The sequence below is a fragment of the Gobio gobio genome (assembly GCF_949357685.1).
Source record: "Gobio gobio genome assembly, chromosome: 19".
Taxonomy (NCBI): Eukaryota; Metazoa; Chordata; class Actinopteri; order Cypriniformes; family Gobionidae; genus Gobio; species Gobio gobio.
The window spans coordinates 11,524,002-11,551,917 of NC_137112.1; the positions used below are offsets into that span (position 1 = coordinate 11,524,002).

The following is a 27,916-nucleotide window of genomic DNA, read 5'->3' on the forward strand; positions in this document are numbered from 1 at the left end:
ACTCTGTTCTGTTCACTCACTCACACACACACACTCACACACATATGTCTGGTTCACTATCTTTCTGGGTATAAGCAGGCATAATGGTTACAAACTGTATATTCTCTCCCCTTACACTAACCCTACCCATAAACCTATCAATCACACAAAACTTTCTACATTTTTACATTACAGTAAAAAAAAAAAAAAGTCCCTGCAAGGACAAGTAATTAGGATACTGCCATCTTTATAGGGACATCTTGTCCCCATAATGTAGAGTTTACCAGGCCACACACGCGCACGCACTTTGAACATAGTAGTTATAATCTATGATCAATTGCTTATAATGTAAAAATAAATAATTACATATGGTTATCTATATCGGAAATTGCAAACAAAGTAGAAACTATGTATATAGAATCAATATCTAAAAGAAATCTATAGGGGAACCAAATGATTAATTGATTAACCATTAAGATCTGTTGGATTAAATAATAGACAAATGTATTAAACTGAACGAGAAGAGATGCAAATCAAAAGTTTCATAGAAAGAGCTTTATGAAAGGCAGTTACTGTGAATGAAACATTTACATAGATGAAACAGTTATTTTTTGTGGTGAAAAGGATACTTTGTAGTTTTGTGTATTGTACTAACACAATTGAAAATATGCTTAAATGTTTGAAAAAAGTGCACTTTTGATGATCTGTTGTGATATTAGTACCATGAGTTTTGAAAATGCACACCTTGCTTGTGAAAATAGTACCAAAGCGAATAAAAAAAACTGTAAAGCGTGGTAATGTGATAGGTTGCCACCTGTGCAATAAGTCCATTTGCGAAATTTCCTCACTACTAAATATTCCACGGTCAACTGTTAGTGGTATTATAACAAAGTGGAAGCAATTGGGAACAACAGCAACTCAGCCACAAAGTGGTAGGCCACATAAAATCACAGAGCGGGGTCAGCGCATGCTGAGGCTCACAGTGCGCAGAAGTCTGCAACTTTCAGCAGAGTCAATGTGGCCATCAGATTTGCTCAAGAACAGTGCGTAGAGAGCTTCATGGAATGGGTTTCCTCATGGAGCAGCTCATCCAAGCCTTACATCACCAAGTGCAATGGAAAGCATCGGATGCAGTGGTGTAAAGCGCGCCACCATTGGACTCTAAAGCAGTGGAGACGTGTTCTCTGGAATAACCAATCACGCTTCTTTGTCTGGCAATCCCATGGACGAGTCTGGGTTTGGCGGTTGCCAGGAGAACGGTACTTGACTGACTGCATTGTGCCAAGTGTAAAGTTTGGTTGAGGGGGGGATTATGGTGTGGGTTGTTTTTCAGGGGTTGGGCTTGGCCCCTTTCCAGTGACAGAAACTCTTAAAGGGTACATAACACACACAGTTTCTGCCAGTCTCATGTTAATCTTGAGTACCTATAGAGTAGTATTGCATCCATCATTCTCTGAAGAGTCTTTAGTTTTTTGAAGATTATATTATACAGTGGCAAATGTTTTCTTGATTTTTGTGTTTGTTGGCTCTGTGAGGGTCAAATGTCCCTAAACAAAATAGCTTAATAAACATGCTAATGGTGTCAAGTTTTGTCCAATGATATTTCCATTGTTAATGAATCCATGTTAATTTTCTGTATGGCCACTGAAATCTCACACTGCAAAAAATGCTTTTCCCACTTAGTATTTTTGTCTTGTTTCCAGTCCAAATATAAAAGTGACATCTTTCAGGTAAGTAAAATGACATAAGATATCTGCCAGTGGGGTAAGAAAAATAATATCTTATATAATTTTACTTATCTAGTAAATGCATCTTGGTTTAAGAATTTTTTTATTAAAATACTAAATAAGAAAAGCATTTTTTTTGCAGTGTAACCAACAGATCTGCCTATCTTTCACATTTGTTCATTATCGTTTAAATGTTTTACATTTATTAATTCATCTTTAATACTCGATATTAGGCCTATGCATTAATATTCACTCTAATACTACAGCTTATTTTACGTACAGTAGCTACACATTTGACTGTAGATCATATTAGATCCCTGCAGCCCATAGAAAGTTTTCTTTCAGAATGAACGAGAAAGGGATTATTTTTCTTGGCGTCTCCTCTCTGAGCATGACTCCTAAAGAATGGGTGCGAGAGGAGAGAGCAGGGCAACGCTTCTCCGATTTCACCTTCATGGGGGGTAAAGGGGTGGATTTTTATTTCCGAAAATACGGCTCTCCATTCAAAGCTGTATGGACTTAAACCTGCGGGCCCCTGGATCAGTCCGCACGGAGATTCTGCAGGAGTTTTGCGCTTCATCGCACACCATTCTGGACTAAATGCATCATTCCCGTCACTAGGAGAAAACACTAAATCCAAGCTCTTTCTCTCCTGCTCCTGAAACGCCGCATGTCTGCAGTTTAGACATGATCCTGTCGGCGGATTCAAGGACTTTACTGCTATTTGTGGCAACACTAGTCGCATTTTTGGCCGTTGTCAAATGCCAAGAGGAGGATGGCCGTGAGTTTGCCCACCATTTTCTCATTTTACTCTCAAAAGTGTCAGAAAAGTGTGTTCTCAGACTTTAAACGCCAATGCTTGCGTAAATAGTAGGCTAAATGAAAGCTTCACAAAGATATATTGTGGCAAATGTGTATTTGAACTACAATGGTTTTGAAATGTTTGAAAATGAGCTAGTGCAAGTATATATTTTAAGTTATTATGAGTCTGAATCGTCTTTTACTAGCCTATTTTAGGGCATTTCTGAAGCAATGTGTTTATACAATGTGAGTCTGAAGGTATTCAGGGTATTTCATCCATCAAGACACCTGCGGGACATTTCTAAAGCCTTCAAACTCACACAAGCATAGCACTGGTTTATTTACTGAGCAACTGTTTTATTTGACCATTCTTTTATTTTTATTGATGGCTGGCTGAAGCCCTCCTGATGGCCTTGAGGCTCAGCTGGTCGGGCCCTTAAAGAGCGCATTCCTCTGCTGTCAGGGGCCACCGGGGCGAATCCAGGCTTGCAGAAAACGCAGATGCTCCAAACTTTGAATTGTCAGAATTCTGATCTAGAGGGATTCAGAAAGCACCGCTTTTCTATTTCGCCCATCCAGAGCGCAAGGTTTCAGAGGTGTATCAGTAGTTGAGTTCAGCAACGGTGGGCCTCAGCCAGAGTTACTGTTACCCTTCCATACAGTTAAAGTGCTTCCATCTGTTTCCTAAATTACCCAGGGGCTACGATAGTCCAGGGAAAGAAGGAAAGACTGTCTGGCGAAAAGCTATTGGAAAAACATCTAAAGGACAGAGGCAGCTACTATAATTCAGCAAGGCACATTCCTTCGACCATATTTTTGAATTAAAGGGGAAATAAGCTCGCCAGTAAACAAATTAGAAGATATTTCAGTGAGGTTTTTTTTAAAGGTAGTAAAAAATGACAATAAAATACAGTTCAAACTTGAAACTCCTTGAAGTACTCGAATTTGGCTTGCACTGTAAAAAAGCTGCTGCCTTAAATTTTTAGGTACAATCAACTTGGATGTTTAAGTCATTTCAATATAAATTACATTAAACTGACTTAGACAATGAGTTGAATCTTGTATAACTTATCAATTTTTTGTTTTTGAAAATTGTTTTTTTGTTTTTGAAAACTTATTATTGATTATATAAGTGTGGAAAACTTAAAAGCAGCCATATTTATGAAAATGTACTTGAAAAGTGCTTGAATTATTGAAAGACAATATATGTTAAACTAGTAACATTTTGATATCTGATATAGAAATAAAGCCATTTTGCATGGCTATGAGCATGATATTGCTCATATAAATACCCAAGTATATGATAAAGCTTTCATTCTTCAGGTCAATCATATATTCATGGGAGAACAAAAATCAGTTTGAATTTTTTGCTTGAAACAAGAAAAATAATCAGCCAATGGGGTAAGCAAAATAATTATAAATTATAAAATAAATAAAGATTATTTAGTTTACCCCATTGGTAGATGATTTCACTTGTTTCAAGCAAAAACTCACTAAATTTTGACTTATTTTTTTCTTAAAACAAGAATGTTTTTACTTGTCTACTAAATGCTTCTTGATTTAAGAATTTTTAGATATGTTGACTGGAAACAAGGCAACAAATCTATTTAAGTGAATAAGGAAAGCAATATCTTTGTCATAGTATCCTTTCAATGGTTAAAGCTACCACCGTCATTGCATGTGGTGCACTTTATTTGTACCATTTTGTTTTACTAGTTCATTTTTATTTATCTATTTACCTTTTTTAGAATTTGAAAGACAATAAATATATTGTTTGATAAGTGAGAGCCCTTGAAAAACAAAAAAGTAGAGATTGAAAAGTCCTTGAAAGTCCTGGAATTAAAGTATCTGTACAAACCCTGTTGAAAAGAACCAATTAGGCAGAGGAGAGTGAGGGAGAGAGAAATCTGAGCAAAAGCTAACAATTGGGTTATTGTAGCAGAGAGGCATATGAGTGTTTCCTCATAGTGAGCAGGTCATGGATCGGCTCGTCTGGGTCCATTTGTTAAACCATCAGTCATGGCATCATTTTACATATTGCAGAGGTGTCCAGCCTGGCCTGTGGCTTTCCTAACGTGCTGACGTTAACCTGCACAAAGGTTTGAAAGAGAGAAAGGGAAAGACAACAACCCCTCCCCTCACCTGTGTCCAATCTGGAGTTTTCCTCCATTTTCCACTTCAAAAAAAAAAAAAAAAAGCACTCGCGGTTGCGTTCCTGTAGCTCAAACAGCTAGAAATTGTGCTAGAAAGAGAATCGGAGGAAGACTTTTGTGAGGAAGGCCTGAAGGCGTGTGTGTGAGTGAAAGCTGTCCGTTCTCCACTTTCTCTCTCTCTCTGGCATGTTTGAACTGGCAGCGTACAGACACACACTTCCTGAGCCTGCTGTTTAGATTAGGCAAAAGCTTGTGAATTGCTCAGTCTTTACTTTTCAGAAAGGCGTTATTCATCGCCATATGGGGTCTGTTGGAATTTACAGAAAATAAACAGGCCTGTAAGGCAAACAAACAGTGCTTGTTTGATTCCCCTTGGTCTCTCTTCACTGTACCATTTTCCAGGCAAATTCATGAGTTTGAGGGAATGTCCTGCTACTGAAAGACTGAAAGAATTTGAGTATACTAAGTGCTGTGTCTGAAATTAGAGTGGCTTTCATTTCATCTTTATTCAGTTGCATTAGTAGTAGCTTCATGTAATATTTATCATTAATCTGGACAGGTTGTGGAAGTGTCACAGCGGAGGGCAGAATTCAACTGACCTGACCAGACTTTAAAATGATTGTTAATTAGCTGGTTTCATTGATATCAGTTTTGTGCTGCCATCTTGTGGTTTGCATTTGAATGAGCGTGACGATGACATCAAAGATGGATGATGCATTAATCAGGTGGTTTCTTTGCACAGAAAACATCAAATGTAATTGCTTTCTACTAGGGGTGGGCGATATGACCAAAATCTTATATCATGAAATGACAAATGACATTAAATTTTATTTCACAATAACAATAACAATATATATCACAATATTGTTCTTTATTTTAAATAAGGTTTTTATGTCATTCAACTTTTTGAAATTTCATAATTCTTGTCACCAATTTCAATATCACAAAAATACTAATTCTAGCCTAAGTAAAAAAACAACAACTTAAGCTTACACAAGACAAGTAAACAGTCAGTGATAACATAAGAGCAAAGAAACTAATTACAAGCAATAAGACAAAACAGGTTAACAGCAGGTTTATTAGGCTGCTGTCACTTTAAGACCTGACGCATGGATCCATTAACTGTTACACATGCGTTTTCTTTCTCAACTGTTTATGTTTACTGAAGACATAACTGACTGTATGTTTAGGGTGCTTGCAAAGGCTGGCATTTTGACACATAAGCAGGGCCTTTTTGCAACACCAGCCAATGGCCGCTGACTTAAGAAAATGTACAGGCCCATAAACATTTTTACCAGACATGAAACATGGATTAATCCTTATTAAAATCATAAAAGTTATTCAGTCTAGAGCAGTGAGTGACTTTTTTTGTAATTTGTTGTTTAATTAATATTAAAAACACAGACAGCAGCAACCCTCAGAGGAATATTAGGCTGCTGTCACTTTTAGAGCTTATGCACAGATGCAATATACTGTTACACATTTCTCAGCTGTTTTATGTTCACTTAAAGGGATAGTTCACCCCAAACTGAAAATTCTGTCATTAATTCCTCACCCTCATGTCGTTCCAAACCCGTAAGACCTTCGTTCATCTTCAGAACACAAATGAAGATATTTTTGATGAAATCCGAGAGCTCTCTGACCCCTCCACAGCGATGTAATTAACACTTTCAAGGCCCAGAAAGGTAGTAAAGACATTGTTAAAATAGTCCACGTGACTCATGTGACAGTGGTTCAACCTTCATTTTATGAAGCATTGCGAGAATACTTTTTGTGTGCAAAAAACAAACAAAAATTCCGACTTTATGTAACAATTTCTTCATGTCTGTGTCAGTCTCATGCGCTGTTGATGTAGTAAATACAGTCCAGTGCTTCCGAGTTACGTCAGAGCTACGCCAGAACACCGGCTTACCATTGGCCTAAGCTGTTCATGTGAGCACCACGACACATGCGTGTGATGCTGACGCAGGAGCTGACCAACGTCAACAGTGTATGAGACTGACACAGACGTGAAGAAGTCGTTATTTTGGTTTGTTTTTTGCGCACAAAAAGTATTCTTGTCGCTTCATAAAATGAAAGTTGAACCGCTGGAGTCCAGTGGACTATTACAGCAATTTAATTAACTCTTTCAAGATCCAGAAAGGTAGTAAAACATTGTTAAAGTAGTCCACGTCTGTGTCAGTCTCAAACACTGTTGACGTTGATCAGCTCCGGCGTCAGCATCACACGCATGTGTCGTGGTGCTCACGTGAACAGCTTTGGCCAATGGTAAGCCGGCGTTCTGGCTTGACGTAACCCGGAAGCGCTGGACTGTATTTACTACATCAACAGCGTATGAGTCTGACACATACATGAAGAAATTGTTGAATAAAGTTCTTTTTGTTTGTTTTTTGCACTCAAAAAGTATTCTCTCAATGCTTCATAAAGCCACTGTCACATGAGTCACGTGGCCTATTTTAACGATGTTTTTAATACCTTTCTATGCCTTGAAAGTGTTAATTAAATTGCTGTCTATGGAAGGGTCAGAGAGCTCTCGGATTTGAACGAAGGTCTTAGGGTTTGGATTGGAACGACATGAGGGTGAGGAATTAATGACAGAATTTTCATTTTTGGGTGAACTATCCCTTTAAGACATAACCGGCTATTTTTATGAGGATACTTGCCAAGAGGGGCATTTTGACAATTATATAATATATAAATAATTTGGTTTGATTATGTCTATTCAAGGGCAAGATGACATGAAAGAGAGCTCAATTCAGTATTTGCACGTTGTCCGAGATGCGGACTTCTGGGCACACGCGTTGTATGTTTGCACACAGAAAACTTCCCACTCAGCGCGCGAGTAACAAATTGAGTTCCCTTTTGCGTCTTCTTGCTCTTGAATATTTAAATTGGCAAGGCTTAAACTCGTGACGATGCAGCACTGGCCCATCAACTGCCCTGAGCGTCGTTCACGTTTGTTTACGTTCATGTACTCACAATATTGGATTGTTAGAATTCATAAAAATGTTACCAGTCAACTGGTGATTGACACCGTTTCATACACTTGCCAAAGCAGATTGTAAGTCACATATGGTGCTTGGGAGTGTTAATTTTAAAGGATTAGACCTGATATTTTACTCACCCCATCTCATCCAAGATGTTCATGTCTTTCTATCTTTAGTCGAAAATACTTTTTTTTGGAGGAAAACTTTCCAAGATTTTTCTCCCAATCATAGGCTTGCATGGCAACCAAAATGTTGAAGGTCCAAATCAATGCAGTTTCAAAAAGCGCTTCGATGGGCTTCAGAGGCTCTGCGCGATCCCAGACGAGGAATAGGGTCATATCTAGCGAAACGATCAGTCATTAAAAAAAAACAAAAACAAAGATTAGACTTTTTAACCTAAATTATGTTTTACTAACAAGGTTTGGGAGGAGCACGTTCAGATAATTGCCACAAGTACAGAGCACTCAGCTAATCACCAATAAGAGGTATATACGCAACAGTCTTACCTCCGTTTTATTGACAGTTTATCAGCATCCCTCCACCACCCCTTCTCCACAATTTTTGTTCTAACCACTAACGTACACGGGGGGAGGGGTACTCTGGGTTCGGGCCAAATTCCGAGCTCGAACCCTCCACCCACCCGGACAGCACGCCAAATACGCATTTAAATGTACTCTCTATAAATTATAAGCAAGTGTGAACTTGTGAAATTGCTCATCTTGCGCTGCTCTGCTAAGGGCCAGGGATTGCGCAACCACATCGAAAACGTAGGCGGAAGTGCTGCCCCAAGCGAGCGTGCGAGGGCTAATATAAACGCCCTTTACAAAAAGCCACTCCATTTTCAGTTTCCAAATTGTCCAATATCGTTTTACCTTTTTTTTTTTGCTAAAGGGTGTTTATATTAGTCTTCGTATGTGCGCTTTGTAAATGTCCGCCTACGTATAGCGTGACCTTTACAACATGATTTTACAATCTTTAGCACGTCGCAGAGCAGCGCAAGATGAGCAGTTTAGGTTAAAAAGTATATTCCTTTTAAAAAAATGTATTTAAATGGCCGATGGTTTTGCTAGATAAGACCCTATTCCTCATCTGGGATTGTGCAGAGCCTCTGAATCTCTGAGCCCCTTCCTTTAAAACTGCATTGATTTGGACCTTTAACATTTTGGTTGCCATGGAAGGCTATGATGGTGAGAAAGGTCCTGGATTGTTTTCCTCAAAAAAACTTCATTTCTGTTCGACTGAAGAAAGAAAGACTTGAACATCTTGGATGAGATGGGGTTGACTAAAATATCAGGACATTTTCATTTTGAAGTGAACTAATCCTTTAAGCTCTGCGCGCAAGTTTGTGTATTTACCGTTGAAGGCCAAATAGGTGGCAAAAAGCATGCAGTTCAGTCCTCACACATGTGCGCGTGTCTCTCAGGGTCCGTTCACACTTGTAGTCCGGTTCGTTTGGTTCGTTTGGTCCGGACCAAAAAACAAAAACAAAACATATAGTCCTGGTCCGCTTAGCGTTCACACTGGCATTTTTAACAGCGAACCTAAAGTTACCAAACCAAAGGCATAGGGATACGGTCACAACCTGATTGGTCGGCTTTTATGACGTATATTTCGCGACGGAGCTTGCTTACGAACATTCAAAACAATGCTGTGTGCTGGATTAAACGCGATCATTTTATGCGTGTACATATGGTTTTATTTTTACCAGCTGAGAACTCACGAAGAGCTCATAAAATGTTCAAAACGTTCAAAACAGCACCAGGATTTCCTCCGTTGTATGCAGAAACGAAGATCTGCATATATTGATGAGGCACTTTGCTCCACGTTTGCCCTCTACTCATTTTGGATACACCGATCTTTCCGCGTCGTCAAATCAGCTGACTTGTAGCGTCGCATCTTGGAACATCACGTCCTGTTTTTGGTTCGTTTACATGTCTTTGGTCCGTGTTGCATTCATATATCAATCGAACCGCACCAGAGTTTGTTTGGAAGCGGACCGAGACCCGTCTTTTTAGCGGTCTCGGCCAACTTTTTTGGTGCGCACCAGGGGTCGGATGGCAGCGTTCACATGACAGCGTTCGTTTTAATCGAACCAAGCATGACAAGTGTGAACGCACCCTCAGAGAGCGTGCGTATATAGTGAAATGAGTCCTCTTTCGCTTCTTATTGCGCTTCAACGGTTGAAATCACTTGTTTTTAAACAGCAATTATAGTCCAAATATCTCTGCCGGTTAATTGTGTCTACTGGTATATCGCTCACCCCTGCTTTCTACTGTATGCATTCCACTAATATGATTTATCATGTTACACTAATCATGAAGCTTCTATGGCTTGGGATTTTGAATCCAAATCATAGAGTTTTAATGCCATTTTGACCGTGATTCGTATGTGCTTTAACTCTCCACCCACCTCCTGCTTCCTCCTCCTCCTCCTCTTCCTCTGCTCACGCTCCTCACAGAAGATCCAGGCAGCTGTATGCAGGACGGCCAGTCATATAGTGACAAGGACATGTGGAAACCCGAGCCTTGTCGCATTTGCGTTTGCGACACCGGCTTGGTCCTGTGCGACGAAATCATCTGCGAGGAGCTGAAAGACTGTTCCAAACCCGAGATCCCGCTCGGGGAGTGCTGTCCAGTCTGTGTCGCTGACCAGCCCTCCTCCCCTGGTCGTAATTTATTTATTTCTCACTTTTATAAATAAATTACATGTGTATTCATATTTGTTTGATGGATTTGTTTTTTTTTAAAAGAAGCACCGTAACAATTTATGGATGCCTTTTTTAAAGTTAAACTCAAAACAACCCAACAAACAATATGAAAAATGAGAAAAGACTAACAACTAAAGACTTTGTCTGGAATGGATATCACTGGCGGCAGGAGTGTGATGGACACATATGGGAATCATTTAGAGGGAACCTCACTTGAGCAGACACGGTATAGAGTTTCATCTCTGACTTAATGCTTTGAGTGGTTTCTCTCGCCCACCTTTACAAAAGTACCGTTTCTTCACAAAGAAAGCAAGCAACAAAGCATATTTGTCTCCATCGTCCTTCAGATAGCAGATAGACCTGACCTGGGTTTCCTGATAGCTTAGACCGTTTGCGGGAAACGCAGCCCTGATCTGCTCTCTGAATACAGAATAAGCGGGGCCGGTGCATCAGCCTCCCGCCGCTGACATCTGCTTCAGATCAAAGCCTTTCGGAGAGTTTCTCAGTATTTGCTATCGTGTCCCGCGGTCAGATGTGAACGGCACACCAATCTCTGTCTGTCACGTTAGTGGCAGGTTGTAGCTTGCTCTCGGTTCGCATATGGGTAAACTGTGAACTTTTCGTTTTATCTCTTGAATTTGATAAAGTGGTTTGTGCAGCATTATAATGTCAAATGTAATGTTTACTGCTGAATGCAGATCATGCATAATAGGCATACAAGACATATTTCAGATCTTTTATGAAATGCTATGAGGGTGAACGACGATGTCCTTTAAAATCACGCTGAACCATTAAAGGGTTAGTTCACCCAAAAATGAAAATTCTGTCATTAATTACTTACCCTCATGTTGTTCGACACCCGTAAGACCTCCGTTCATCTTCGGAACACAAATGAAGATATTTTAGTTGAAATCCGATGGCTAAGAAAGGCCTCCATTGGCACAATGCACGGTTCACTCTCAAGACCCTTAAAAGGTACTAAAGACGTCGTTACAAAGTCCATCTCACTACAGTGGTTCTACAAGACGAGAATAGTTTTTGTGTGCAAAAAACCCCTAAAAAACGACTTATATAGTGATGACCGATTTCAAAACACTGCATCATGAAGCTTCGAAGCGTTATGAATCAGTGAGTTGATTCAGCGGTTTGGATCGCCAAAGTCACGTGAGTTCAGCAGTTTGGCGGTTTGACACGTGATCCAAATCAAGATTCGACTCGCTGATTCATAACGCTTCGAAGCTTCATGATGCAGTGTTTTGAAATCGGTCATCACTATATAAGTCGTTATTTAGGGGGGTTTTTTGCGCACAAAAACTATTCTCGTCGCTTCATAAAGTTATTTTAGAACCACTGTAGTGAGATGGACTTTGTAACGACGTCTTTAGTACCTTTTAAGGGTCTTGAGAGTGAACCGTGTATTGTGCCAATGGAGGCCTTTCTGAGCCATCGGATTTCAACTAAAATATCTTAATTTGTGTTCTGAAGATGAACGGAGGTCTTACGGGTGTCGAACGGCACGAGGGTAAGTAATTAATGACAGAATTTTCATTTTTGGGTGAACTAACCCTTTAACAGACATTACTTTACTTTGATTACATTCTGGTTATCATTTATGTGCCATGCAGACAAACTTAACCAAGCTTGGACAAAGCTAAGCTCATGAATAATCATTAAGTCAATTAAAAATAATTTACAGTTCAGTAAAAGTAAACAGTCCAATGTGATGTTTAGATCTTGGTTTGCGCTAGATTCTCAATGCAAACAATAGCAGTGCAGTTAGACATGTGCAAGAATCCTCACGTAAACAATTTTCCTAAGCAATCTGAGTGACTTGCTTTAATCATACAGTGAATTCACATTAACTGGTGGAAACTCGTTCTTGCTAATCAACTCAAGTACTCAAATGAACTTATTTTATTTGATAACTTCATCCCTGCATCCGCTCCTGGAATCCATCGACAAGCATGCAAAGACAAAATGTGACACTTTTGTCCAGTGGGAACATTTGGACTTTATAAGGGTTTAAACATTATAATGTGAAGAATATAGCCAAAGAAAGTCTGAAAATCTATGTCACTGGTAAACAGAGCTCTCTATTGCCTCTGGGAAATATCAAAATGAACAAGTGATGGAATCATTATTTTCATAATGCCTGAATATACATCGTGTTCGAGATGATTAATTAAGAGCTGAACGTACTGGATATGGCCTTTATTTGAGCTGTGAAGGGATTTAGGCTCTGCCAACAAACACAGAGCTTAGTGCTTTTATGATGCTGTTTTAATACTCTGTTTTTTATCTTTCATGCATGATAATAACAGGCTTGCCAGGTGCTAAGGTGAGTCTGTGTTTAATGTCTGTTTGAAAATCTGACTTGTGTTGTAGGTGATGATTAAGTCTCAGGTTCATCCTGTGTTTGGTCTGAAATGTTAGTTAATGCGTGCATGAGTGTCGAGCAGACGTCAATGTGTGTGTGTGTGCTGTTGTGTTTCGCCGGAGCAATGCTATTTAAAATGTGTTGGCTATGACACGCTTGGCAAGGTCCTCTCAAAGTTATGAACAAATGTTCATAATGTTTGTTCAAAGTAACCTGACTTTAAAGGGATAGTTCACCCAAAAATGTAAATTACCCCATAATTTGCTCACCCTCAAGCCATCCTAGGTGTAAATGACTTTCTTCTTTCAGACGAATACAATCAGAGTTATATAAAAAAAATGCCCTGGCTAATCCAAGGTTTATAATGGCAGCCCAAAGTTGAAGCCCAAAAAAGTGCATCCATCCATTATAAAAGTAGATAGCTAGATATTTTACTTTATAAAGTTTTAAATATGGATATTTTTCTTACACAAGCACATCGATTCACTTCAGAAGGCCTTTATTAACCCTCCGGAGCCGTGTGGATTACTTTTATAATGGATGGATGCACTTTTTTGTGCTTCAAATTTTGTGCTGCCATTCACTGCCATTATAAAGCTTGGATTAGCCAGGACATTTTTTTAATATAACTCTGATTGTATTCGCCTGAAAGAAGAATGTCATATACACCTAGGATGGCTTGAGGGTGAGTAAATTAAGGGGTAGTTTTCATTTTTGGGTGAACTTACTCTTTAATAATGTTCTGAAAACGGTGACATTAAAACATTGATACATCGTTCATGGAACGTTTAACCAAGAAAACATTTAAATTTGAAAGTTTTCATAACTTAATATGAACGTTAGCAAAACATTTTTGGAATATCTTTTTGTTAGCTGGGATAATCATTTAGGGGGTCAGTGTATGCTGTAGTGTTTTTTAGTTGTTGTTGCTCTTTTAAGGAAATATTTGCTTTAATGTGGACTAATATATTCTAATATTTCCCTCCATTGTGCAACAGGGACAAAAAGGGGAACCAGGAGACATAACAGATGTAAGCTTCAAACCTTTACCATTAATGTCAGAGTGTGTGTGTGTGTGTGTGTGTGTGTGTGTGTGGTTTTGCAGACAAACTTGAGGTGTGTGTCAGCTGCTTCACCCTGATAGTGTGTTCACATTAGAGCTGCATTAATTTGTGATAAATTGATAATCACACTTTTTGTGTGTGTTTAAATTAGAGATCACGATTCTCCCACGATTCTGAATAGACAACTAAACAAAACAGCCTATTTAATTAATTAATTTGAATTACCCCCGGTTTCACAGACGTGGCTTAAGGTAGTCCTAGACTAAAATGCATGTTTGAGTTGTTTTACCTGAAAGAAACTTGCACTGGCATATCTTAAAATATGTCAATGCAATTGTTTTGTCTTAATATGAACACCAATAGTTTCTAAGGCACGTTTATAAAAGTTACTTAAAGGTCCTAATTGAACTAATGCCTACTCCCGGTTTAGCCTAAGCCCTGTTTGTGCCCTTATGTTTAAAAAACAAAACAAAAACAATGACTCAGTCATAAAGACTTCACTTGTTTCATTACTGGATGAATCAGCATTTTTGAACTAATCTTTTTAATGAGTGATTCAATGACAAATACATTTTTAACAGTCTGTTGCCACCTATTGCCATAACGTTGGTTCTTCATTTGAAGATTCAAGTTTCAAAAGGCGATTGGCTCCATTTTACGTGCTGCTGTAGACATCAGTGTTTATATCCAAACTGTAAACTTTTATCCCAGTACTTGTGATCAAACTTGTCAAAGGTTTGATAGAAATAGAGCCGATTCTTTTACATTGAGGATTGAGATTGCATGATTCTTTGAATCAAAATTCACGATCTTTTAACGATTAATCGTGCAGTTCTAGTCCAGTTAAACACAACATGGCACTAATGAAGTCTGCCAGATTTCTGTGTGGACTCTGTGGATCTTTATCTTCTTCTGGTGTTTGTTTGAAATGGTAAAGCCTCTCCCAGTCATTAACTGACGCTCTGTTGATTTTCCCTCAGGTTGTGGGACCGAGGGGACCAGGCGGTCCGATGGTAGGAATCCTTTTGGCATTCTTGGGATTCTCTGGTCTTGCTTTAGAAGCACGCTGTTAACTTACCCTCCTTTACTAAACAGGGACCACCAGGAGAACAAGGCCCGCGTGGAGAGAGAGGAGATAAGGGCGAGAAGGTGCGATTCACTTCCTGTCTGACTTCCTGTTGTGCTCCTGGCAGCCCGTGTGATTAAAAAAGATATGATAACAAACAGAATATAGGGCAGTACACACAGACAAAAAGACATTTATAAGAGAAGAAGCATGTATGTTATGTCTTCACTGCAAAATATTATTTTCTTACTCAGTATTTTTGTCTTGTTTTCCAGTACAAAAATCTAAACATTCTTAAATCCAAATGCATTTACTTGAGAAGCAAAATAGTATCTTGTTTTCTGGGGGGAAAAAAATGTAATTGAAGCGAGTTTATACAAGAAAATATATCTGCCGATAGAGTAAGAAAAATAAACTTAAAGGGATAGTTCACCCAAAAATTAAAATTCTGTCATCATTTACTCACCCTCAAGTTGTTCCAAACCTGTATGAGTTTCTTTGTTCTGCTGAACACAAAATAAGATATTTAGAAGAATGTTCGTAACCAAGCAGATAGAGCAACTATTGACTACCATAGTATTTTTTTCCCTACTATGGTAGTCAATAGTTGCTCTCTCTGCTTTGTTTCAAACTTTCTTTAAAATATCTTCTTTTGTGTTCAGCAGAACAAAGAAACTCATACAGGTTTGGAACAACTTGAGGGCGAGTAAATGATGACATCATTTTCATTTTTGGGTGAACTATCCCTTTAAGTTTATTTTTCTTACCCTATCGGCAGATATATTTTCTTGTATAAACTTGCTTCAACTATCCCTTTAACTCAACGGGAAAACAAGATTGTTTATCTTACCCCATTGGCAGAACTCACTTAATTTGGACACATTTTTAAGAAAGCAAGACTTAATATCGTCTGTCATTTTGCTTCTCATGGAAATATATCTTGATTTAAAAATGTTTAGATATTTGTACTGGAAAACAAGACAAAAATACTTTTTGAACATCATTTTTTTGTAGTGTACAGCATTCTGCTATCACTTTACAATGTTTGTAAAAAAAAAAAATAATTCTAAAGAAATTGCATGCAAATATGGTCCAAGTGGACCTGAAATGCCCTTTTGATTATAGTCCTAAAATAACACATCACTAATGTTACTATTTTGACAGCTAATGGGCCATGGGTGCATTATTACTGTTGTTTAGCACCCAGTTGGCACTGGATGTTCAATGTTACTCTCAGATGAATGACATTGACAAACGCTAACCGTACCGAGGGCCGTTTCTTTCTCTTTAGGGAAGTCCAGGCCCCCGTGGCAGAGATGGTGAGCCAGGAACCCCTGGAAACCCCGGCCCTCCTGGACCGCCCGGTCCAAACGGACCCCCAGGCCTCGGTGGAGTAAGCATTTTTTAGGTTTATAGACACAGTCAGTCTCCATATGGTTTTATCTGATGTAAAACCTAAATACCCTAAATGAGACGATACCTACTGAAATACTATAAGAGAGATTGTTAGCTGTCAGCGCAAACAGATTGAGAGCGAGAGAAATTGAACGAAAAATAAAAGAGGAGGGGAAACAAAAAAAGGTTTGTCCTTTATCTGCATTCAGAGCAAGGCTTTTCAAATGGTCTGGATTACAGATCTAAACACACTTCATTGCTATTTCTCTTATTATATATATTAAAGAGGCCATATTATGCCTTTTTACAAAGTCTTGATGTTGTTTTTGGGCTCTACTAGAACAGGTTTTCCTGCTTGAATGTTGGTTATTTCCTCATATTCTCCATTGTTGCGGTTCCTATTTTCCCTGTCTGTCAGTAACGCTCTGTTTAGTTCCTGTCTCTATGAAGCCCCTCCTTCTGAAAAGCACAATGTGCTCTGATTGGTCGGCTGATTGGTCAAGCGCTTCCAGCGTCTTTGGGAAATGTCCCGCCCCTTACCATAACCGCCAGTTTCAGCACACTACTAACTAACTCAACCAGGCCCCGCCCCTTTATTCTGCGTATGAATTATTTCAATGAGGAATATTGTGACGTGTTGGTTCCCGGAAGAAAACTCAAGCAGACAGCAAGACAAATGTGTTTATCTTTATCTCACTCAAGGAATCTGTGGACTAAGTGAAGGAATGATTTTGCTCTTTTTTCAGAACTTTGCGGCTCAGATGGCTGGTGGATTTGATGACAAAGCAGGAGGAGCACAGATGGGAGTGATGCAAGGACCAATGGTGGGCGCTTATCCTAGAATCATCGTCTTTTGCTATTTAAAATTGTTATGTTTGGAGCTGGCAATCTTCACTTGCCTCATGTTTGGTTTTGTTTGCGATTCAAAGTGTAGCGATCTGATTCTAATACCCGTGAAATGCAATCTTGATACCAATTTCGATACCAAAGATGAAAAAATTCAACACTTTTGACTTTAAATGTTTATTTTGTTTATACAATTTAATTATATAGTACTTTTCAATTACATAATAATATCATATTAATAAATTGTATCTTGAAACTAGTCTGCAATAAAGAAGAGCAAAAAACACAATACAAGGATAATAAACAATTAGTGTCATCGGTGCAAAAAAATATTTTTTGGATCTCCAAGTATTTTTGTCTTGTTTTCCAGTACAAATTTATAAAAATTCTTAAATTAAGACACATTTACTTGAGAAGCAAAATGACAAGATATAAAGTCTTGTTTTCGGAAAAATCTATCAAAACTAAGTCAGTTTTTGGTTAAAACCAGAACAAATAAACTAGTTTTCCCTGAATTCAATTAATTTTTCTGACCCCATTGACAGATATTTGTTCTTGTTTTTTTGTTGACTTTTTTCATTAAACCAGTCATGTTGCTTCTCCAGTAAATGTATCTTGATTTAAGAATGTTTAGATATTTATGCTGGAAAACAAAACAGAAACACTGTGAAAGAGCATCATTTTTTTGCAATGTAAGCAAAAGCCTGGCTTTCTCACCGTGCATATCCTGTGCAATAAAGCCCACGATTGCCCTAGTATTTTACTATGTGACAAAGTAAACTGAAATCATTCATTTTCTTTTAGTTGGTGATGTTTCTGGTGACACAAGGGGCCTTTTTATGCACACGAGCGGCTCATGTGGGTGATGCAGGTTTAAGCCCGGCTTGCAACCACCCTCCCTAATGTCTATCCAAGAAAACAGCGTATTAAAAAATAAAACCCAAAAACTACTCCCAGTGGTGAGGACTGTAAGGGCTAAAGGTAGAGTCGTTAAAACGGATTTGATAACCATGTTTAACCTTTTAACTGTCACCCCCCTTTTTGAATACAGATCTGAACTTAAATACAGACCTAATGCTGGTCTCTTTTTTTCTTCTACAATAAAAATGAAAGTGTACAAAAGTTATCGAAGTTTAAGTTTACTGTAAGGCAAATGTGCTGAACTAAACACTTTTCATATCAGAGCCCTGTGGCTAACCAAGTTGTGTTCCAAATTTGAAGTTGATATCAAAATGAAGCACACTTTAAGGATTTAAAGGATTTAAGGATTTTTCCTTGTTAATGCAATGTCCAATTTCAAAATGAAAAAAGGCAATACACACTGACAGTTAACAGGCTAAAAATGGGTAAAATTGTGTTAAATTAAAATTGTTTAAATATCAGAGTAATTCACAAAGGCTCTGGATAAAATCCAAATAAAGTATTTAGATGATGAGTTTAGGAACATGCTAATTTTTGGTAGCACAATCCTGTTCCCCACACTGCAAAAGAAAATGTGATCAATAAGTTATGACATCATATGTTTTTACATTGCTTTTATGCATCAAAATAAGTTGAGCAATTTTCAATATTTTTTAAAGTTGAAATCACTTAAACATCCAAATTGATTGTACTTAATTTAAGGCTGCAATTTTTTTAAACAGTGAATGTACATACTATATACTTATTATAGTAATTATAATAACTGGGTAATAACTACTCCTACTCCTAAACCTAACCTTAACCCATGTAGTTACCTTATATTATCCAGTACTTAGGTACAGTAATGGCATGTTTCCACTGCATGGTACAGTTCGGTACAGCTCACTTGTCGCCTTTCCAGTCAGCCGAGGCGGCATTTCACATTTACTGTCATTTTATGGGGGCAGTGGTGGCCTAATGGTTAGAGAGTCGGACTTGTAACCCGAAGATTGCGGGTTCGAGTCCCAGGTCTGGCAGGAATTGTCAGTGAAGGGGAGCGAATAACCAGCGCCCTCCTCCACCCTCAATACCACGACTGAGGTGAGACCCTTGAGCAAGGCACCGAACCCCCAACTGCTCCCCGGGCGCCGCAGCAATATGGCTGCCCACTGCTCTGGGTGTGTGTTTACGGTGTGTGTGTTCACTACTGTGTGTCTGCACTTGGATGGGTTAAATGCAGAGCACAAATTCCAAGTATGGCCACCAAGTATGGGCCACACGTCACTTCACTTTTTGGCTCTTTTCCACTGCATGGTGCGGTTCTGTACGGTTCACTTAAATAGTACCACCTCGGTTGAGGTTCCAAGCGAGCCGTACCAATACTAAAAAGTGACGTGTAAACACTGTAGATCACTGATTGTTCAGAGAGAATCGTCACTATCGTCACTACCATTATATGCTTTCGTGACACATTGCTAAATTGACATTGTCTTGTAGTTAAAAACATCCACATGCCGAGAAGTAGAGGCGGCACAATTGCAACGATCATTCTATAATCCCACCCACTTTAAAGTGGTGCTAACACGCAGTGGAAAGCGAAGCGAGCTAAGCCGAGCCGTACCGAGCCGTACCAAGCGTTAACATGCAGTGGAAAAACGCTATAAGTACATTGTAAGTACACATACTGTAAAATAAATGCGTAAATCCCTAATTTTTCTCCCAGCATGCAAACATCTGAAAGTATATTTTTGTGTCCTAACTGACATAAGAAAATTCCATAAGCTCCTTCAAAGGCTCAATTAGGCCTATGTGACGTGCAGGAACACATAGCGTGTTTTAATAGCTCTGGGAAACTCCCACTGCATACACGTATATATCCGTCTCTTTAAACACTAGGAGGCATTCAGGAGCTCAGCCTCATTCCATCACGTGTGATTTCCCTGTGGTTTCAGGAGAAGCTACCTAAATATCCTACTTTTTCTTTGCTTGCTGCTTTTGGTTTTGTTAGTAACATGCATCCAAATATCTGAGTCAGCTAAGATGTTTATAAATAAATATCATTAAAAAACTCAAATGCAAAATCACTGCTTAATGCGGAAAACCAGTCAGGTTTAAAACCATTATAATCATTACCTGTTTGAACATAGCTGATGTTTTTCCCTCCCTGCATTATTGTCATGCGGTGATTTAGTGCACCAGTTGTCGCTCTCCTTCATGTCATTGACGAAAAATCTCTGAAACATTTAATTGCTGGTAAGTCACAAGGGTTCAAAGCGCTTAAGCAGATTTGTGAGTGTGTGGAATCTCAGTGTTTCTGCTTCAGCGAGTCGCTCGGATGTCCTGAGGGCTCTGCTGGGTAACGTTTCCCATGAAGACTCTCAAGATAAAGACATTAAGATATAACCCACAGTGTCTCATTGTGCTTCATTACATCACTGTGAACAGATTTATTGATTTCTGTTCTTATGTTTGTTCTTCAGGGTCCGATGGGTCCACGAGGACCACCAGGCCCCAATGGATCTCCCGTGAGTGTATTTTCTCAACAAACACCTCATCTGTGTGACATACATATACAATAATGTTGAAATTTTATCCTTTGAAAGACATGCAAAAATAGCATGTGGAGTTAATAAGTTAATAATAACATCTCGCACACTTACACAAGTTAGCATTAGTAGTCGGCATCCTCTCTGTAAGCTGTACAATCTCTGAAAAAAAGGTTCCATATAGAACTCTTGGGTTCTTGACTCAATTTTAAAGAACCCTTCATGCTAAAAAGGTTCTATATAAGGAGAAATTACATAAATGTCCTAACGTGAAACGTGACAATTCAATTTGAGGAACGGTTTCTATTTCTGAAATGTCAGAACAACATACAAAGTTGATAATCTCGGGTATTGATCGTGTGCTTTATTTAATGTTAACAGAATTTATTGTGGGTTTGAATGTCCTTTGCATGACCTTTACAGACGTACTGAAAGCAACAATTGATCTAGATCTCAGATCTTAAAAGTAAATGAACAGAAACAAGATTGTTGAATTGTGAACTCAATGTGAACAAAGAAGAGTGTTTAATGACAAAGATTGTTTCAGTCACTCGGTATGTATTTTAATAATGTTTTGAAAATGGTGCAATATCTATGAACTTCATTAGGTACTTCGATTTTGTAGCAAGTATTGATTTTGTTGAGTGCAGAGAGACTCCGCCCCCACACTCTCTTCTGATTGGATGTGATTTTTGATAGATATTGTTATGAGTGCAGTGCGCTTGCAGAGAGACTTCGGCCACACTCTCTTTTGATTGGCTCTGATTTTCGATTGATTTTGTTATGAGTGCAGTGCGCTTGCAGATAGACTCCACCCACACTCTCTTCTGATTGGCTCTGATTTTTGATTGATTTTGTTGTGAGTCCAGTGTGCTTGCAGAGAGACTCCACCCACATACCATTCTGATTGGCTGTGATTTTTGATTGATTTGGTTAAGAGTGCAGTGCCTTGCAGAGAGACTCCACCCACACTCTCTTATGATTGGCTGTGATTTTTGATTGATTTGGAAATGAGTGCAGTGCGCTTGCAGAGAGACTTATCCACACACTCTTCTGATTGGCTGTGATTTTTGATTGATTGTATGAGTCCAGTGTGCTTGCAGAGAGACTCCGCCCACACTCTCTTCTGATTGGCTGTGCTTTTTGATAGATATTGTTATGAGTCCAGTGTGCTTGCAGAGAGACTCAGCCCACACTCTCTTCTGATTGGCTGTGATTTTTGATAGATATTGTTATGAGTGCTGTGCGCTTGCAGAGAGACTCCGCCCACACTCTCTTCTAATTGGCTGTGATTTTTGATAGATATTGTTATGAGTGCAGTGTGCTTGCAGAGACACTCCGTCCACACACTCTTCTGATTGGCTGTGATTTTCTATTGATTTTGTTGTGAGTGCAGTGCACTTGCAGAGAGACTCCGCCCACACTCTCTTCTTATTGGCTGTGATTTTTGATTGATTTTGTCACATCCGATCTGGTGTGGAAAGACAAATCGCTGGAATCTTATCGCATTGCGTGCGGTTAGGAAACAGTGTAAGAATGTAGGGCTTTTCCCTACCATCATGCAAGCAGATAATTAATCTCTTTCTTCCACATAGACAATATGTGTTTTTAACATTAATTTCATATTAAATTAAATAAGGTTTTCTTGTCAGCTATACCGTTTATATCAAGGGTTACATTAAAACTAAGTGAAATTCTTGGAAAAAGTATGTGACTATACACACATGCGTCCTGTGTTTCAGGCAGAAGCGGCTTTTACTCCAGCAGTCTAATAATACTTCTTCTCACTGTACACATACTGATCATATAAATATTGTTTCTGGCATGAGACTGGACTGACGGTCTGTGATCTGAATTCGGTCTCTATTTTCTGCAGGGCCCACAAGGATTTCAAGGCAACCATGGAGAAGCCGGAGAGCCCGGATCATCTGTACGTATCCAAAAGACCTGAAAAACACTCATTACTGATGATTACAGTCAAACTCCCAGTGTGCAAATGCCACTTCATTTAACCGTAATAATCCTAATCATAATAAGCCTCTCTAGATCTTGAGTTTAAGTCAGTGAGTTGCACATCGCTGGCTCCAGTGCTCTCGTGTTATGAATTTTTTTGGTAACACTTTACGACAAGGTTCCATTTGTTAACATTAGCTATTTAGTTAACATAAACAAATACTGAGTAATACTTCTTAGCCTCCTTAGTCAGTGTTCATTTCAACTAATACTAATACGTTGTATCTGTTAAACAGGGCCATATTATGCTTTTTACAGTCTTGATGTTGTTTTTGGGCTCTACTAAAACAGGTTTTCCTGCTTAAATGTTGATTATTTCCTCATATTCTCCATTGTTGCTGCTCCTCTCTTCCCAGTCTGTCAGTAACGCTCTGTTTCTATGAAGCTCCTTCTTCTGAAAAACACAGTGTGCTCTGATTGGTCGGCTGGAGCAGTGTGTTGTGATTGGTCAAGCGCTTCCAGCGTGTTTGGGAAATGTCCCGCCCCTTACCATAACCGCCAGTTTCAAACCCACTACTAACTAAATCAACCAGGCCTGCCCCTTTATTCTGCGTATGAATTATTTAAATGAGGAATATTGTGAAGTGTTCGTTCGTGGAAGAAAACTCCAGACTACAATGGAGGCGTTTCAGGGAGTCCAGAAACGATACAGCGACACCGATATAGAGAATAACTTTGTAACTTTGCAGAGCTTTGAAAGCAGTATTTTTACTCATATCTCATATCGTTCACATGTCCTGACCTCTATAATTTGACATTTTTCTTTTCTCTTGATAGGGCCCAATGGGTCCTCGTGGCCCTCCTGGTCCCTCAGGAAAACCAGGAGATGATGTAAGTATTCTCACGCCTCACGTCAGCATTTGTAAGCTGCCTTATGATTAACCTGCTTACACTCTTTTTTGTGTAATATTCATCTTCAAATGTTCTGTAAAGATCTGATCAAATTACCCACCGAAATGGCACGTTCTCTGAACTTTCCCGAAGGTGTTTTTCTCAGTTCTGGTGTCTCCAGCTGTTCTTCTCTTCAGACTCCATTCCTTCCATTGCTCTTGCCCACATCACACACTGAAAGATTTCTGTCTGAATACAACAGACACAGACAAGTGTCTTAAAGTCACTTGCATCAGTACTGCAGAAAATGTCTATTAAATGGAGTTTAAAATGACGGTTAATATTCATACGTTTTTTGTATTATTGATGTAACTTTACTGACAGTATCTGAACAGAATTGAGATGAAGAATGCCACTATTGTTTTCTGTAGAGATAATTAGTTTTTGTTTAAGTTTGCAACATTATTTTCCTGTTTATTACTGTGAAGCTGCTTTGGCTAGATCTTATTGCATAAAGCGCTATATATAAATAAGTGTGAGAAATGTGTTGTCTTAAAGTTCCCTGCTAACTGCAGCTTTGATGTAGAAGCATAAATGCAAGTCTTTCATTTCCTGTTGGGTTTGTAGTTACACTTTTCTGCCACAAGATGACATTTGAGCACAGTAGCGCTCTCTGGAAAAAACGTCTGTCATCAGTATCCGTGTGATTTTAAGCTGCATGTATGAAATCTCTGTTTTTTACTTTGTAGGGCGAACCTGGCAAACCTGGGAATGGTGGTGAACGTGGACCTACCGGACCTCAGGTGAACCATTTTAAATTGAAACTGAAGCGTTGAAGTGTTTGATCCATCCATGTGAGAAGTGCAGAGATGCAGTGACGGCTGCCCACAGCGCTCAAGCTTTTGCCCAGATGTGAGACGCTGCTGTGGCCTCAGGCCAGGGAAAGAAAGAAGAGACGTCTGAATACTTCCATTCACCTCATACCTCTCTCTCTCTCTCTCTCTCTCTCTCTCTCTCTCTCAACACAGGGAGCTCGTGGATTCCCAGGAACACCGGGTCTACCTGGAATCAAGGGACACAGAGTTAGTGCACTTTTTCCTCATGTGCTCTTTTAGTGGTCAGTCTCTTAAAGGCAAGACACTACAGGTGAACAGGGTAAAAATAGGGCTTTTCACACTTTACCCTGTATCATTCTAAATCCGGGGAAACGGAAATTTTGCTTCACTTTTTAAATTGCTCATAATTTACCCGGGGGTTAACAATTAATATTGGGTATTCATAAATATAGGTAAATGTTCTTATTTGGATATTTGCGGTGCCAGTGTCATTGATTGAATGATGAGAATGACGATAACCCGGGTTTGAAGGCATAGTTCACCCAAAAAGGAAAATCATTTACTGACCCTCAAGTTGTTCCAAACCTGTATACATTTCTTTGTTCTGCTGAACTTAAAGGAAGATATTTTGAAGAATGTTTGAAATCAAACAGTTGATGACTTCCATAGTATTTTTTTCCCCCATACTCTGGAAGTCAATGGGGTCCATCAACTGTTTTGGTTAGTGACATTCTTCAAAATATCTTCTTTTGTGTTCATTTTTGTGTGAACTATCCCTTTAGTAGTGTGAAAAGTTCTACGTTTATTGTTTTGTATTACAAGTTTTCTGAAATATGTTTAAATATGCAAATTAGGCATTAACTAATTTCCAGGACAGAAATCTGACCATTGGATTCAAGTTTTAGTTGACTTCTAAAAGAAAATGTCCTGATATTTTTCTCACCCCCATCTCATCCAATATGTTCATGTCTTTATTTCTTCAGTGGAAAAGAAATTACGTTTTTTTGAGGAAAACATTTCAGGATTTTTCTCCACACAATGGACTTCAATGACAACCAAAATGTTGAAGGTCCAAATCAATGCAGTTTTAAATGAAGGCTTCAGAGGCTCTGCACGATCCCAGACGAGGAATAGGGTCTTATCTAGCCAAACCATCTGTCATTTTCTCAAAAAAGTATTTTATATACTTTTTCACCTATAAAGCTCATCTTGCGCTGCTCTGCATTGCGTCGACGATTACATAATCACGTCTGACAGAAGTAACATTTACAAAGCGAAGACTAATACAAACATCCTTTAGCAAAAAAAGGTTAAACAACAATGTCGGACGATTTTGAAGTTGGAGGTTTTTTTGTAAAAGGGTGTTTGTATTAGTCTTCGCACGTTTGCTTGTAGCTGTACTTCTGCCTACATCTGGCGTGACCTTTCCGACGTGATTACGCAATCCGTGGCACATCGCAGAGCAGCGCAAGATGAGCAACTTAGGTTAAAATTATATAAATGTTGTTGTTTTTTTAGAAAATGATTGATGGTTTCGCTAGATAAGACCCTATTCCTCGTCTGGGATCGTGCAGAGCCTCTGAAGCCCTTCAAAGCGATTTGAAACTGCGTTGATTTGGACCTTTAACATTTTGTTTGCCATTGAGGTCCACTGTGTGAAGAAAAATCCTGGAATGTTTTCCTCAAACTAAATTTATTTTCTACTGATGAAAGAAAGACACGAACATCTTGGATGAGATGGGGGTGAGTAAAATATCAGGCAATTTTCATTTTAAAGTGAACTAATCCTTTAAGCCAGGTTCAAATTTCTGTTTTATGTTTTATTGACATAATGTTTAAATGTTTTTCCATTTTGGATATCTATTTTTATCACTCCGTAAATCAGAAAATTATGGAAGCTTGTTTCTGCCACAGAATAACAAATACAAAAGGTAATTGTGAGGTTTTTATCGCACAATTCTGAGAAGAAAAAACTGTATTGTGCTATAAAAAGTCGCAATTGCAAGTTATAAAGTTTTGCAATTATGAGAATTATTTCCTCCTGAATTGCACTTTATAACTCGTAATTGTGAGTTTATATCTCACAGTTCTGGAAAAAAAAAAGTCAGAATTGTGAGATAAAGTCGCAATTACCTTTAAAAAAAATTTATTCCATGGCAGAAACAAGCTTCCATAGAAAATGCTGTCATCAGTATGAAAATATATTTTCACCTCATTTTTAGGAATACAATTTTGTATAAATCAGGGTGAATGATATGAATGATTAACAAATCTTCAGAATACAGATAGCAATAAAACTCACCGCCTTTAAATATGTATTGGAATTGAAATCTACAGAAGCAATTAGATAAAGTGTAATGAAATAAACACTTAAATGTGTATTTTATGTTTTTCACTAGTCTGAAAGAAGACCTCAAAATTGACCAATGGATGAAAAACAATATTTTTCCTGTAGTGTCTTGCCATAATGCTGTAAAAAGGCATGATTTGAAGTGTAAACAGCGTTACTAAATGTGTTGATCTGTGGTGTGTGTAGGGATATTCAGGTCTCGATGGTGCTAAAGGAGAGTCTGGAGCCGTTGGGGCAAAAGTATGACCTTCTCAAATCACCTTTCCATCATCACATACTATATGAGTAGTTCAGTGTTTAACCTGTCTCTGTCTGTCTGTCTCTGTCAGGGCGAGTCCGGCTCTCCTGGAGAAAGTGGTGCTCCTGGACCGATGGTAGGTGTTTGCTCAACTTCACTAAAGTTTCATTTCCAACAGATACAGCTCAACCCTGATCACATGTCAGATTCCAACAAACATCAGTACACACAGAGTCATTTCGTCTGACCAAGAATCACATCTCAAGCGCTCAATAAACTGCCACAAGTTCAGAAAAATCACATTTGTCAGCATAGATGAGACAATAAAGATGGCATTACAAATATTGCAACCAAATTCCCAGAAAAGAGAAACACATAAGATCTCTTAAGAACTACACTGCAAAAAAGATATTCTTACTAAAAAAGTATTTTTGTCTGGATTGTCCAGTACAAATATCTACTTAATCAAGATAAATTTACTTGAGAAGCAACATAACCTAAGATATTAAGTTTTTGCTTAAAACGAACAAAAATCTGTCAGTGGGGTCAGAAAAATTATCTTGTTTTCCCTTTGATTTTTTCTGACCCCACTAGCAGATACTTGTTCATATTTTGAGCATAAACTCACAACTCAATTTTGATGAGATTTTCATAAAGCATCTGAAGTCATTTACCTTCTCCAGTAAATGTATCTTGATTTAAAAATGCTTAGATATTTGTGCTGGAAAAATTCTGAGGAAGAACATCTTTTTTTTGCAGTGAATACAGCAATTAGATTAAATGGCGAGCGAATGGAGACTTCCTCTGAAGTAATATCAGATGTGTCTTCTCTAGAGTTTCCGATCTCAATAATGTCTGAAACTGTGTGCACAATAATGTTGCAAAGGTACCAAAGTCTTCAAAAGTCAGAGATCTCAGTATGAACTCGTTCATATTGAACTGATCAGCCCACATTCAACTATTGACTCGTTATTATTTCTCCAAAGGAATCTTTTGGGAAAACATTTGAGACTGTTAATATTCACTTGATGAATGACTGCTGTGTGTGTGTGTGTGTGTGTGTGTGTGTGTTTGTGTGTGTGTGTGTGTTTTGTTCCTCA

General features: G+C 38.5%; 2 protein-coding genes across 2 annotated transcripts in view; one reads left to right on the plus strand and one right to left on the minus strand.

The window, feature by feature from the left end:
• The window catches only part of suox (sulfite oxidase), an 892,829-nt gene that overhangs the window by 490,590 nt on the left and 374,323 nt on the right, over positions 1 to 27,916 (minus strand). The gene's annotated exons all lie outside the window — the stretch shown is intronic.
• Positions 10,156 to 27,916, plus strand: part of col2a1b (collagen, type II, alpha 1b) — a gene marked incomplete at its 5' end in the record, with an annotated part of 59,310 nt that continues 41,549 nt past the window's right edge. Inside the window, 12 exons of the mRNA XM_079844456.1 lie at positions 10,156 to 10,281; positions 14,776 to 14,808; positions 14,891 to 14,944; positions 16,153 to 16,254; positions 17,003 to 17,080; positions 20,483 to 20,527; positions 22,425 to 22,478; positions 23,339 to 23,392; positions 24,142 to 24,195; positions 24,421 to 24,474; positions 26,765 to 26,818; positions 26,908 to 26,952. Of these exons, the coding sequence (XP_079700582.1) occupies positions 10,156 to 10,281; positions 14,776 to 14,808; positions 14,891 to 14,944; positions 16,153 to 16,254; positions 17,003 to 17,080; positions 20,483 to 20,527; positions 22,425 to 22,478; positions 23,339 to 23,392; positions 24,142 to 24,195; positions 24,421 to 24,474; positions 26,765 to 26,818; positions 26,908 to 26,952 (753 nt within the window). The remainder of the gene's footprint in view (positions 10,282 to 14,775; positions 14,809 to 14,890; positions 14,945 to 16,152; positions 16,255 to 17,002; positions 17,081 to 20,482; positions 20,528 to 22,424; positions 22,479 to 23,338; positions 23,393 to 24,141; positions 24,196 to 24,420; positions 24,475 to 26,764; positions 26,819 to 26,907; positions 26,953 to 27,916) is intronic.